The following is a 14,820-nucleotide window of genomic DNA, read 5'->3' as shown; positions in this document are numbered from 1 at the left end:
GGTGTGGTTATGTAATCCATGCCAGTAGGGCAGTTTTGTTTCGGGCCTTGAATTTGTACACAAATACACTCTCTCATACGCATTTAGCACCAATTTACACACATTCTTTTACCCTCTCCCACATAAACAGTGCACACACGCACGCAGCACGGCTACACAGCAAAGGGAAGGCAGCCATGTGGTGGATTTTGAAGGGGTGTTAAAACCAGTGCTTTTGGCTGTGGTGAATCTCCAGTGTGATAGCGGTCGCTGTAATAGCCCTGTAAATTTCCTTTAAGCCGATGTCGGGGTGTACGCGGCGGCCGTTGTCACAGGGTTGTTGGGCCCGTGACAGACCCTGATCCATAAAAGCTGCACAGTAGATACAGCTAACCAGCTGGAAGTGTCAGAAAAGAGGAGAGACAGGGGAGAAGAGAGGAGGATGGAGGATCGTGAAGGGTAGGCAGAGGTGGGTGATGGAAGAGAGAGTGAGGGGAGTTGCTTAGAAGAAGAGGAGAGGCAATCTGAATACACCAAAGGAATGAAGAAATTTTATTTTTTTGTGTATTATATTGCCTGTATTTTTTTTATGTTCAGTACATATTGATATATATTGATATCTTTTAATGTGTGCCCCTATAGACATACTGACAAAAGGAATAGGTGGATTACTGTGTGTTAAGTTGGCATGCATTACATAGAAATGTTTCACATATGTTTCACATATGGATATGTTTTGTAGGTCGTTGGCATTTTTACCAGAAAAGAGATGCCTCAAAATATTTTATTCACTCACTATGACAGCTGTTAGCTAAATGTGGTACGGCCTTATACAGTATTAGTGATACTTAGAGGGCGCCTAAGTATCGATGATAGCCCCAGTTAGCAATTTTGTTTTTATGATATTCATGTCAACAGTTGGTTGTTGGTATAGAATATGAGGATGGTCTCTCCCCAGTCGTGGTTTATTGATGAGGTCATTGTATGGTATTGGATCAGCAGCATAGGTGTTAACATCCTGGCTAACAGTTTCCTCATTTTGGAGCTGAATAGTGTGTGCATCTATTTTTGGGTTCTGATGTAAAAATGATTTACTTGTGCTATTTCTTAACTAGTTGCACCACTGTTTAACTCATGTTTGACACTTTCTTTTTGATACTTTGAACCAACTGTTGCTGCTTTTTGTCATTTTTAACCATTTTTTCTGCTTTTCACCCATTTTCATCACTTCTTTTTGCCTTTATAAAACTGTCTCTGTCACTTTTACCTATTTTCGCTCCCGTCACTAATTTTTTAACAGTTTCTCTTTGCTTGTTTTCCATTTCTGCTGCCTCTTGCCATATTTCCCTACTTTTTAACCCATTTTCTGCCACTTTTTGATATTTAAAACCCATTTTGGCCAGTTTTCATCCTACTTTGCCACTTCTTTTACCACTTTTAACCCAATTTTACCACTTTTTTCTTCTTCTTTTGCCCTATTTTGCCACTTTTACACTTTTCTGCCTTGTTCGGCCCATTTTTGTCACTTTTTGCCCTATTATGACACCTTCACCTCTTTTTTGCCACTGTAACCACTTTTTGCTACTTACAAACACAATTTTGCCCATTTTGCCCATGTTTTGCGCTTTTGACTCATTTTCCAACTTTTTTTTGCCACTTTTAACCCATTTTTCCCCTTTTCACCCATTTTTGCCATTTAAACCCATTTCCGTCACCTTTTTTTCACTTTTGCCCCTACCCAATGTTTGCCACTTTTTTGCTTCTTAAATGCACTGAGTTTGCCCATTTTTGCCCATGTTTTGCACTTTTGACCAATTTTTACCACTTTTTTTGCCACTCTTCAATTATTTTACATTATAGTTTTCTAATTTTCTTCTACTTTGTTTCCTGGCATCCTTATGTTTGTGCACACCATGGCATACTCTGAAGCCCTCAGTTCTACCAGGCCCCAGAAAGCTCATCCCTGTATACCCCTTTTGGGCAGCCTTGCATGTCAAAAAAATCTTGATCAACTGAAACTAATACAAAGGTCAGCCAGAGGGAGAGTTGGAGAGACGATAATATGACAGAAAAGCAGAGATAAAGAGGAGAAGATATTCAAGGTCAGTGATAAAGGCTGGGTAGAAAAAGTTGTGAAATATATGGAGAAAGTAAATGTTTCTAATGAGAGGTCAAGAATGGCAGGAGATTTTGTGCTGATTTTGCTGATTAGCACTGCAGAGCCCATTCTACACCAGTGGGTGATGGAGAGAGTCAGAAGTTATGCCAAAGAAGGAGAGAGATTAAAAGAGAGAAAGAGACGCATAAAAAGTAAAAAAGGGGGCTGAGCTGCATGGGACTGGCAATTAAAAGGAGCCGAAGTTGGACAAGAAGATGAAAGAGAGAGGAAGAAACTGAGATATTGAGTCTCCTGCTCCTCTCATTTGTTTTGTCCCCTTGTCCCATTCACTCCACTCTCTTTTTTTTCCTTTCTCCCCCTTGCTTCCCCTCTCTTCCGCTCCCCCTCTCCAGGCTCGCTCACTCACTACAAAAACAGCGCGATTATGCCGCAGACTTGAGCTGCAGAACAAATCACATTTAGCGAGAGGAGAGTGTGGAGATGGAAGAAGCAGCAAGAGGCAGGAGAGAAGATTCCCACTGAGTGTCAGAAGAAGAGAAAGAGAGATTGCAAAGGGAGTGAAAGCCTATTGCAGCTTGGAAAGAAAACTATTGCGAAGGTGGAGGGGGGGTAATATGAAGAAAGAGAGGGAAGAAAGGACGGGATGGAGGAGATAACTGGAGAGAGAAGGAGTTGCAGCTATTCTCATGAGGCCCAGGAGAGAGAGAGAAGGGAGCTTTAGGACAGAGCTGATAATGAAGATGAGTGATGGGCGATGCAGGAGGAGATAAAGATGGGAGGAAGAGATTCAAGGATTAGATCAAGCAGAAAGTAGGAAGGAGAGGGATGCAGGGGCTGGAGGAAAGGGGGAGATGGTAAGGATGAGATTAGGAAGCAGAAGAGGGAAATTATGAGGTATGGACTAAGAGGAAGAAGAGTAGAGGAGAAAACAACAGAGCAAAGGTAATGAGAGTGAGATTTGTTAAAGGATTATGTATTATTTATAGAGGGAGCATCTCCTTTTCTTTTTTTCCTTCTTTGGATTTGATTGGCAGAGTTGTGGCTCCCCTGAAGGAGACAGAGTGATAATTTTAGTCCAGGATGGATGGGAGGGAGGGAGCGGGAGTGTTGTTGTGGGTCTGCAGAGGGAGGTATGGAGAAGAACCTCAAAGTCAGCTTTTTCATGGAGTCAGTGCGGCACAAAACTCTGTGATTAACCTGGAGCAACACACACAAACACACAGGCACTCGCACACATAAACATTGCAAACTCCATTTGCATACATACTGTGGAAAGCAGCTCGCCTCACCGACTCAAGGGATGATGGGGAAAAATGTACATCCAGATGGGAAGAGATTGAGGAGTTGCCAGCGGACAACCCCATAAGAGTGGAAACTATGAGCTCCTGTTATTGTTTTAATTAAAGCAGTAATAACATAAGGGGGTCGTGCATTCTATCCTCCTGCATCGATTCGCTTGTAAGTCCGTGGCCAGCGTGCAAAGAAAACACAAGCGCTTGGCTTGCTTCCAATTGAAAGATAATGAGAGATAATGAATAGGAGACAGTGACTGCACTGCTTCAAGGATACATGGGGGGCATGTTTTGGGGGCAAACGGAGACAGCTCATCTCTTCTGTGGCTTGTCCTTTTTTGTTGTGATTTTTTTTTTCCTCTCTCTCTGCCTTCACTCACGTGGAGGGAGAGTGAGAGTCGCAGGGAGGCGGTAATTCAGCCCGCTAACCCTGCACCAGTGAGGCAGTTTCTAGAATTTACCGTAACCGAAGGGTGAGCCAGCAAGTCCACCTGGCTGCCTCCCAAATCCCCTCCTCTTTTAACTCTCCACACCTCCTCCCTTCATCATCTCCATCCCTCTCTCTCTCTCTCTCTCTCTCTCTGTCCTCGTCTCTCTCAGCTTATAACTCAACCCCATTGCAGGGACCATTAGTACAGGCCCCCAAACAGGCTTGTCTGATGAATCTGCAGGCCTGTTATTTATTTATTTTATTTATTTGTTTATGTATTCTGAAATGATTGGCCTTCCCCGATCTCTATTGCTGGAATAAATAAAGCCTCCTGTTTTTTTTTTTTCTTACCAAGGGAGTTGGGACAGAGGCATTTCAAATGATAAGAAGCACCAGTTCACTGCTATGAAATACTGCCCCCGCTTGGCTGGAGAGAGAAGTTATTGTTTTTGTTCCCCCCACCACTTCCTCCTCCTGTTTTATTCACCCGTCAGTGCACCACCGTAGTATCGATTCCTCTCAGCATTTTCCTCCTAATATGATTCAACTCATTCTGAGTATTTTATTATGGGTGCTGATTTAAATGGGGGCTAGATTAATACCACTACCACAGATGCGGATTCCCTCCCCCCTCTGTACTGTAGGGGAGATCAGGGTATAACCTAACACTTTTGGATTTGGCTCCATAATATTAAAGATATTTGAGTTGAATCGATCATATTTTTGTAATGCCAACATGCACATCTCTTTCATAAATTAACAGAAATTATATTTTCATGTTTAGCCATGAATGGGGTTAGATGTAACACACCATTACAAAATACCCAGCTGTAAGAAGTTTTTTATTAAGTCTAACTCTGGGTGTGAGGCAAGATGCTTGTTAAAGTGAAATAAGTTTGGATTAGGTGACTTCTACATACAACTCAGTAAACTAAAAACAAGTACGGTTTACACACACTGTATAAAAAGACACAATCCTGACATTGAATCAAACTAAACTTTTCCTGTTTTAGATCAGTTAGGATTACCAAAATTATTTGTATTTCCTAAATACCAGAATTAGGAGAGAAAGATTTTTTCAGATAATTTTTTTTAGTACTTTCTTCAAAGTCAGAAGTTTACATATACTAAGATACAATGCCTTTAAACCAGTGGTTTTCAACCCTTTTTGCCCAAACAACACCTAAGATCAAACCAAAAATTCAAGGCACACCAAATCCATTTCTTTACAAAACTGTCTGTTTTAAACATGTTACAATAAATCAAGCATTTGATGTTAGTTCAGGCAGGCCACAGAGTCAAGCACTGCTATATAACTGAGATCAGCTAATCTCCCACAATCCCTCATCAGCTGACGGCCAGCTGATTTGCTTTTAAGCTTGCTATTGGCTAATCATATTCATGCTACCATATTTAAATTGCTCTAACCTGGCTATGCTTGCTGCACCTTCTCTAAGCCTCCTTTTACAACCCTCCTCCACCCCAGCTCCTCATTCCCAGAACAGCCACATATGAGTAGCAAGCTATCAGTGCAAATGTACAACTTCTAATAAAGAAAAGCTATTTATGACTGCAAATCATGTGTGTTTCTTGACACAGTGGTCCTGAATAGGGCTGGGCAATTAATTAAAAATGAGATTAAATTGCAATATGGCCTGCTGCAATTTTCAAATCACAAAGTTCCAATATTTTCTTTAACCTGCAAATTTAGTCAAAATACCAGTTTAGAACTTTTATATTGCCCACAAAAAAATCCTACGTCCTTCATTTTCATACAGTTTTCTGATTAAATATGAGAATGAAATGAAAATGATCAATCCCTTCAAGACAACAATTCATATCCAATTTGCGATACAAGTCAAAATCGAAATGATTAGATAGTTTTTTTTGATGTGGAACTGAAGAAATAATTGCATGTCAAAGCACAGTCACAATAATTGGGGGTTGGGGGGGGTCGCAATTCAATTATTTTCTCAAATCATTCAGCCCTAGTCCTGACTCAACTGAAGTTATAGTTGCAGTAATTACGTACAGTTGTACAAATTGCTACAGCACACCAGTGTGCCTTGCCACACCATTTGAGAACCTTTACTTTAGACAATTTGGTAAAGCAGATGATGATGTCATGGCTTCAGACGTTTCTGATAGGTGAATTGGAGGCACACCTTTGGATGTATTTTAAGGCACACCTGAAACACACTGCTTCCTTGTGTGACATCATGGGAAAAGCCAAAGAAATCAGGAAGACAAGTGTGGACCTCCACAAGTCCGGTACATCCTGTGAAATGCGCCCATTAACCATAGAAAAAAAGCTAAAGACCTTGTGAAGATGCTGGCTGAAGCTGGTAAGAGAGTACCATTATCCACAGTGATACGAGTCCTGTACCAACATGGACTCTGAGGAAGAAGCAGTTACTCCAAAAGCAACATAAAAAAGCCAGATTACAGTTTGCAAATGCACACAGGGACAAAGACCTTGTGTTTTGGAGACACATCCTGAATCCTGAACAGTTTGGCCATAATGACCATCGTTACATTTGAAAGAAAAGAGGGAAACTTGCTAGCCTAACTGTGAAGTACGGGGTGGCAGCATCATGTTGTGGGGGGGTTTTGCTGCAGGTGGGAGTGGTGCACTTCACCATATAAAGATGGCATCATGAGTAAAGATTATGTAGAAATATTGAAGCAACATCTCAAGACATCAGCCAGGACTTTGAAGCTTGGGCACAGTTGGGTCTTCGGAATGGACAATGACTCTAGGCATACTGCCTCATTAGTTACAAAGAGGCTTAAGGACAACAAAGTCAGTGTTTTTTAGTGGCCATCACAAAGCCTTGATCTCAATTTTATAGAAAATTTGAGGAATGGGCAAAAATTCCAGAAAACTTTTGTGAGTAGCTTGTGGAAGGATACCCAAAACATTTGACCCAAGTCATGCAGTTTAAAGGCAATGCTACCAAATACAAAGGAAATGTACGCAAACTTCTTTCTGCTCATTAGCAAATAGAAATAATTTTGGTCATCCTAATTGACCTAAAACAGGAAAAGTTTAGTCTGATTTAATGTCCGACAGTGAGAAAAAAAGGTTATGTGTCTTTTTATACAGTGCATGTTAACTTCTGATTTCAACTGCATGATAAAGAATTAACTTCTATTTGGGAAAAATACACTTTCCCTGAAATCTCTTCCAAAATGAAGGAAAATGAGTCAGTGATTCTCTTCTGGTGTCGTGGTTTGATGACCATCACACTTTCCACTCCAAAATGTATTACACACTAAAAGATCCATGTTACATTTTACCCCGCATTAGTTTGTGCCCCGCTCCCCTCTACTTCTGAGCATGCTCACGGCTCTTAATATGAAGCCTATAAAACCCACAGTCAAACTAAAGTGCTGCACCCAGCTGTGTTATGAGAAAAAGAGGTGGAATCTGCGTCATCTCTCGTATATATCTCGTCCAGCCCCTGCCAGCTGCAGCATTATTATACCTAAAGTATTGCTTCCTAACTCCCTGCCATCATTTCCTGGTTAGAGCTCTCACTCCCCCGCCGTCTTCCATCCCTCTGTTCTTTATGCCTGGATAGATCATCCAGCGGCAGCCAGCAGGTGTTTTTCGGGTGGCAACTCTCAGCAGACGACAAGCCGATGCCAGCCATCCCTCGTGCAACAGCGGTTAACAATTTTTATTTTCCTTTGCCGCTTTTCTTTCCCGTTTTTCTGCAGCTAATTTCCTTTGAAGGGGTGACAGCTGTCACAAGGAGCGGGCATACAAATGGACAGCTAATTACTTTTTTCTGGCCTTCTCCCAGAAGCAAACTTTTCAGCATGTTTCTTTGTCTCAAGTCCCTCTCTGGAAGCTCCTGTGTCTCTGTCAGGTTACTAATCACACGCTGATGCCGTGCCGACTTTTTCAGGATGCACAGCAGCACTAGTAGAATTAACGCTATTTAAAACAATGGCGGCTTTGCCTGGTTGCCACGGTGATGAGTAATAACAGCCATTAGAAAAATAATTGGGATGGCGGTGGCAGGCCCTGATGGCCCCCGATATGAATCACAATATTGATGCAGAGAATGGGAGCAATAATGACTACAATTAGTGGTAATTGTCAAGATTTTTTTCCCTGTTCCATCGAGTATTAGAGTCCCTTTTGTCTTTATCCCCCTTTGGTTTCTTTCTGTCTTCTGTTCAATATCTGGTGTGTCTCTCTGTTCCCCCTGATGTGATGAATATGTAGGCTTTGACTATTTCATTAAAAGAGATTAAAATCGGGGGGAGAATTAAATTTGGATGGAGTTGGCGGGATCAGATGATGTCAAAGTGGCTTTATTACAATATGCCAACCCTTGCTTATTCATACTCAGCTCACATGCCAACCTTTTGTGCACACACACTAAAAAGTTAGGACATGCTCAGTTGCAGAAACAGACATTTATTAAGGCCCAAAGCAGTCAAGTCAGCAACTCCTGCTCCTGCAGCCGCCATCTGTTTGTCTCACAACATTTTCCTTCTTCTGAAGGTGTTTCACAGAAACACAGCCAGACCCAGCAGTGAAATATATATGACCCTGTCGTCTTTATCGGAACACCTTATTGCCTGCTTCATCATCACGCTTCAATATTGATGGCACTCTTTCTCTAAATCCTCCCCACGGCCAACACTTTGCCAAGGAGAGAGGATGCAAATTGGTATGCAAATTGGTAAATGCTAGTTTTGGGTGCCTGGCAAGCTGGTACTCTCTTCAAGGCAATCACGTTCCACTCCTGGCTGAAGTCTTATGGCTAATTGCTCTAAAAATCATTTGGATTCAAAAGATGTAGCTCGGTGTCCATTGTGCTCGGCGGGGAGGTGTGACTCAGCCCAGAGCCGTGTCAACGGCCTGACCCACAAACACGGAGGGCGCTCCAATCAGAGCATAATCAACCTCCTCATTACTGACTCTTTGGATGTCAGCAGCTTCAAAGAGGCCCCCTGCTGCTTCTCAGAACACTTGTCTGAAAAAAACATATTGGTTTCAGAGGTTGGAAAAGTTTGTTTGAAAGATATTGTGCGAAAGTTTCTGTGAGCGTGCAGGTTCTTCTGCATGTTTCTGGGCGTTTATATATGCACACTGAATGTTAATACAGGTGGCTGTGTAAATGTATGGGCATATTCATTCATAAAAGCCAAAGCTGGACTGCTATCCCTCCCAGCGCTTTCCAAATACCTGTAATAAGAAGCATTACATTGGGATAATGGAGTGTAATCAATTGGTTTAGCTCGCACCTGGATGAGAAATGGCTTTAAAAATGTGTTCAGTGCAGTCGAGGCTTCCACCACGTTCCCACTGCTCTCAGCTCCAGCCAGCTTTTTCCATTGAGCCGATCGAGTCATATCCACTCTTCTCACACCTTATTCCACTTCTTGTCCGCTTTGATCCTCAAATTTTGGCCTTCTATCCAACCCCCTCCTCCAAATGCAAAGAAAAAGTGATCTCAACCTAAATATTATGGCACTAACCCTCTGAAATAATAAGCTACAATCTATCAGATCACCTGAATGTTTGATTGTTTGTGCCACACCAGCTCTCTACTTCTGTACTCATTAAAATGGCAAAATCCTGAATAATCTTTGTCGTGTAATCCATTGTTAGAAAGGAGAGTGTCTAATGATTCTAACAAAGCCCAGCCGTACAAGTTTACAGACAAAGCAACAGCACCTGCTCCTTTGATGTGAAGAAAACACAGAAAACAAACTAACTCATGGGATGTGCTGCAAGCCTTCTCCATCGTCTGGTAGTCCCAAAATCAGTACAGATCAAGGTAATCCTGGTACCCAGATGAGATTTCAGATGGAGCCACAAAATCAAAATAATTAATGAGAAAACAACAAAGTCCACATGGCTACCATCCAGGTGGGTGGTAGGGTTACCATGAGCCCCTGGTCGTGCTGTGGATGTCAAGAGGACCCAGAAAGTGACGCCAGTATCTGGGTGTATCACCAGGGGTAAAAAGGCAAGGACAAAAGAGGTGCTGTCAAGGTTGAACTTGGGTGCTGAGTGACACACATGTGTCAACATGTGCTGAGCTGGCTGCCCTCATCCTCTTTCCAGCCCCGGGGTTGTGGCACATCAGGCCCTGGAGTGAATCCTTAGCAGTGTTGGGTAGTATTACTTTTGAAACTAACTCGTTAGATTACTGCATTACATACTGAGAAAAGTAACTTGTCACGTTACTGTGTTACCTACATCTAAAACTAATGTGTTAGAGTACTTTTGCGTTACTAAATAATAAAACCCTTTAGCCACTTGTTCCCCTCGGCGGTTGTAAAAACGACAGATAATGACCACATGTCTGCATTTGAATGTGCAGACTCCAGTGCCAATGTACAGCCTAATTTACAGCCCATAATCTGTATCTCTGCAGCCTGAGAATACCTCTAACAGACAGCAAAACCTTTATAGCTCTTTAACATGCTCACAATCTGACAACAAGCTGAGCAGAGAGAATCACTCCAACGCTGTTCGTAATAATGCGTAATTGGAACAGCTGATTAAATGAAAGCAAACAGAGCTTTTAAACCTATGTTTCACCAGGATGCTGTTCTTGTCCCTTTTATCCAAATATCCATCAAAATGGGGATAATTCCACAGTGTCATGCTGTCATTTCTGTAATCTCACTGGCTCAACAAGCTAACAATGCATGCGTAACGGCACAGAATGTTTACCTTCCTCTGGCATGGCGCTACGTGCCAACGTGACTACAGGAAGAGAGAAGGACAAACAGAGCAGATGCTTCAAGGAGCTTCTACTCGGATTACTTTTATGAAAATGTAACTAATAACATGATTACTTGAATGGTAAAACCAACGCGTGACGTTACTCGTTACAACAAAAAGGTAATCTAAGTACTCTAATGGATTACTTTGTAACGTGTTACCCCCAACACTGATCCTTAGTGCCCTACATGCCTAAAACGTATGCATAGTGTAGTCGTTAAAAGACTTCTGATTCACGAAACAAGACCAGAACCCCTGGCACATCTTATTTGTGCGGTGGGTCTGTGCAAGAGAGTTATTAGAGGAAAAATAGAAAAAAACTCCAACTCTGTGGTAAAAGTGGAAGGTTAGGGACCTTGGCCTGACCCATCAGGCAGAGAATCATCCGATATACATTATATAAATGAAGTTAAAGTACAATGTAACAACTCCAGCAGGCTGATTTCACACCTAGCATGCATCATAATCAAATCACCTGACAACATCCTCCCATTTTGGTGGTCTATTTAAGCTGCAAGATTCCCGGTCTCTTCCTTGCTTTGCATTTGCCAGCTCTGCCTTGAATCCATGCTGTGCTCACCCCAGCATCCACCTGTAGGCTCTGACAGGAGGTTTTAGGTGTGTCTCATCACTGATCAAATTCTGCATGTCAAGTCAAACCTGCAAGGAATTACTAGTCGCTGCCTGATGTCAAACAAACAATATATTGTTGTAATCAAAGCTTACTGGCTAACTTTGTCTTAATGGCTATGAAGAAGGGCAAGATGATTTATTACCTCTGCCAAGGAGGTTATGTGATCGGGTGGGTTTGTTTGTTTGTTAGCAACATAACTCAAAAAGTTGTGGATGGATTTTGATGAAATTTTAGGAAATGTCAGAAATGGCATAAGGAAGAACTGATTAGATTTTGGGACTGATCCAGATCACCGTCTGGATCCAGGAATTTTTTTAAGGATTCTGTACTATTGGGAGACAGGGCTAATTGCGGAGGTCTGCGGACATGAGTAACTTCAATCCCTGCAGCAATTTTTGGGTGTGTTTCTATTCAAAGTTTTGGAGTTTATAGAGTTTGAAAGACGCACGTCCGGTCGAGGAGACGAGCCGGCGAATTGTAGCGAGAATACTCACAATGCTGGGAGGAATAGAGGACTATTCACCCTCTGCCATAACTTCCAGTCATCCGGTGAGACCATGGGTGAGACTGTCAGTGCATGGGGAGGGAGTAATTGGCGGATGCTGTGGTGGGGGGCACATGGGGACAGATCCAGGAATTTTTTTTAATGGATTCTTCACTATTGGGAAATAGGGCTAATGGCAGAGGTCTGCGCTCACCGAGTGCTTTTCTAGTTTATTTATTATTTTTTAGTTTGCCTTTCCTTTTTTGCTCTATGACAATGAAAGACCTTTGATGCACTCTGATCATAGACAGTTTAAAATCTTGGTGTCAAGTAAGCCCATGTGGGCTGAACACATGATTGTGTGGGTGACACATTCGTGAAATCAAAACTTCAGAGGTGTTGACTGACTGAGAAAGTTTCTAAGGAACAAAAAACCCAAAGCAACCACATCTTCCTGAATAAAATCAGGAACAAATGAAGTTGCTTTTGTTTTCTGCATTTGAGCTTGCCCAACTCGCTGTCAGATTGGCGTTAAGTAATTCCGACATTTGTAAAAAAGCTTCAGAGTCAGGGATGGTCAAGGCAGGGATGTATTCTCTGAGGCTCAGTAATAGTAAAATGATAATAATAAAATAATAATAGAACATTTTGAAGCATGTATTGGCACCATTAAAAGGAATGAAACCACAGAAATTAAATTTCGCATGAATACCACAAGAGATTTAATAGATGGTTTTCTTTTCTGCAGATTAGCATTTAGAAGCCTCTTTTTTAAAGGGTTACCTTTAATTGACCAGTATTATACTGAGATACAGAAATCTCTTTTTTTCACCATAACAAAGATTTATCAGTGAAAAGTCAGCAACATTCAGCAGTGAAACATGTACATGAGTCTTCTCAAATCTCCCAATTTCATAGAATTCTTCTGTTTAAGGTGACTGTATGGCTGGCCAAGTCAATGAAAATGTAAAAGGGCAGGCACTAATGTTGGGCAAGAAGTCCTGGCTTGCAGTCCCCTGTCCAGTTAATCCCCAAGTTGCTTGATAGGTTGAGGCTAGGGCTCTCTGTGTGCTGGTCAAGTTCTTCCACAACGAACTCATCAAACCATGTCGTTATAGTCCTGGCTTTGTGCACAGGGGCAGTCATGTTGGAATTGATAATGGCCTTCCACAAACTGTTGCCATGCAGTTGGAAACATAGCATTGTCCAAAGTGTCTTGGCATGCTGAACCATTAAGATCAGGCATCACTGGAAATAAGGGGGCTAGCCCTAACCCTGAAAAAAGCCCTGTACCATTATCCCTCCTCCACCAAACTTAACAAATGGCACGGTGTTGTCAGGCAGGTAATGCTCTCCTGGCATCCATCAAACCCAGATTGCCCATCTGACTGCCAAACAGAGAAGCAGGGCAGCATGGTAGACTGAGTCCAACATAAGAGTTTCACTTACTTCCCTATACTGACTTCAAAATTTATGCTCTAGTTTACACTATAGATGCACACTCAGATGGTTGCAGGGCCAAAGTCTATCTGTAATGTGTTGGATGGCTTTTCTGTAAGAGCATTTCTCATAATTTGCCAGAGTTGTGTGTATCTAAGTCCATTCATGTGTGTATTTGTGTGCCTAAACTCATGACCGACAGCCACTTAGAGATTTAATAAGGCATTATGTATTCAAATGTGCGTGTTGGTGCATTCTGTTAGACTAGCCTGAGGCAACAGGGCTGTTTGTATGTGAGTTTGTATGCATGAAAAAGATGAATGGCGGTAATTATAATCATCCTTATTATAATCATAAGGACACATTGTTCATAAGCACCCTCTTTTACTTGTTGAGTCCTTCACTGTCTTTTCTCCCACTTTCAAACTCTTTATCTCTTTCACTGTCTCCTCCTCTCTTTCCCTCCCACCCTCTGTTCTTGCATCACTCTATGTCGATGATGAATAGTGAGTAAATGAAGGATGCTATAAGTACTTTATTTTGAAAGGTTCCATCTCAAGAGAGGTATAAATTGAACATCCTTTTCTCTAAGCATATGTTCCCTCTATCCGTCTAAACCGTCTTTCTTTAAAGTCACTATATTAACGTCTGTCTTCCTCTCCTACAGCTCGATGTCAGGCGGTGCAGGCGGAGAACGTGACCGTCCTGGAGGGGGGAACGGCCCAGATCTCCTGCCGCCTGCAGAACTACGATGGATCAATCGTGGTCATCCAGAATCCCCGCCGGCAGACCCTCTTCTTCAACGGCACACGAGGTGGGTGTGCACATGCACATTTCGCTCCATTACCTACTAAATATATCCATGTCTGTGCGTTTGACCCCTGTCACTTTTGAAAGCAGCCTTTTAAACACATATGCAGTGACTCACCAGCACTTGCACTTCACATTCTTCTTATTGCAGATGTCCTGACTTTGCCTTTGAAGTGATTCCACATTAAAAAGTCAGATAACCCCGAGTTAATTTAGGAGATGGTGTTATTCTCTGCCCTCAGAGTGTTAGTGCTTTAACTGTTTTAAAAGCATAGTTCTGAGCTCTCTGCATAATCCACTGTTAACCCCTGTGATGAGATCAGAACGTATTACAGCGCCTCATTAGAGCACGGCCTTGGCAATCACATGTTTCTTTTAAACGTGGCATAATGGTAAATTATTATTGTAACCAATATTATAATGAAGGCAGATTTCTTCGAGGGCCTCGGGGTAGGCAAACACTCCATGTTTTTTCTTAACTAATTAAGGGCAAAAGCTGCCACCTTCAGATTCTTCGTTATAGTGCTGCTAGGAAACCTCTGAGCAAGAGAACAAAGATCAAGGATATTAAGAATTACCTTTGAAATTTGGCAGGAGCTGCTTAATTGGAGCAAAAATTCATGTTTTGCGGTGTAGTAATGGTTTATTGATGTCCCGCGTAATCTCTGTGATAAACTTCTTAAGATCTTAGCTCAACCTAAAGGCGACGGTGTGAAACTGCTCCAGTCAAGGCCAAAAGGCTGAGGTTTAATATTCAAACTCTTTTACTCATTCTTGACAGACCACGTCAACAAACAACAAGTTTGGGGTTAGGCTTACAGTGTTTAACCATTCCACCCCCTCACCATGACCCCTGGCACTCCAAAGACTCTCTT

At 42.0% G+C, this 14,820-nt stretch overlaps 1 protein-coding gene across 4 annotated transcripts in view; it reads left to right on the top strand.

Moving 5' to 3' along the window:
* The window catches only part of cadm4 (cell adhesion molecule 4), a 328,820-nt gene that overhangs the window by 237,073 nt on the left and 76,927 nt on the right, over window positions 1-14,820 (top strand). For all 4 annotated transcript variants that reach the window (XM_041793936.1, XM_041793938.1, XM_041793934.1 and 1 more), the window contains exon 2: window positions 13,803-13,949. In XM_041793936.1, coding sequence (XP_041649870.1) covers window positions 13,803-13,949 — 147 coding nt within the window. The remainder of the gene's footprint in view (window positions 1-13,802; window positions 13,950-14,820) is intronic.

Source organism: Cheilinus undulatus, linkage group 8, assembly GCF_018320785.1.
Source record: "Cheilinus undulatus linkage group 8, ASM1832078v1, whole genome shotgun sequence".
NCBI classification, from domain to species: Eukaryota; Metazoa; Chordata; class Actinopteri; order Labriformes; family Labridae; genus Cheilinus; species Cheilinus undulatus.
Note: the sequence above shows the minus strand (reverse complement) of the source record. Positions and strands in the feature narration are given on the sequence as shown.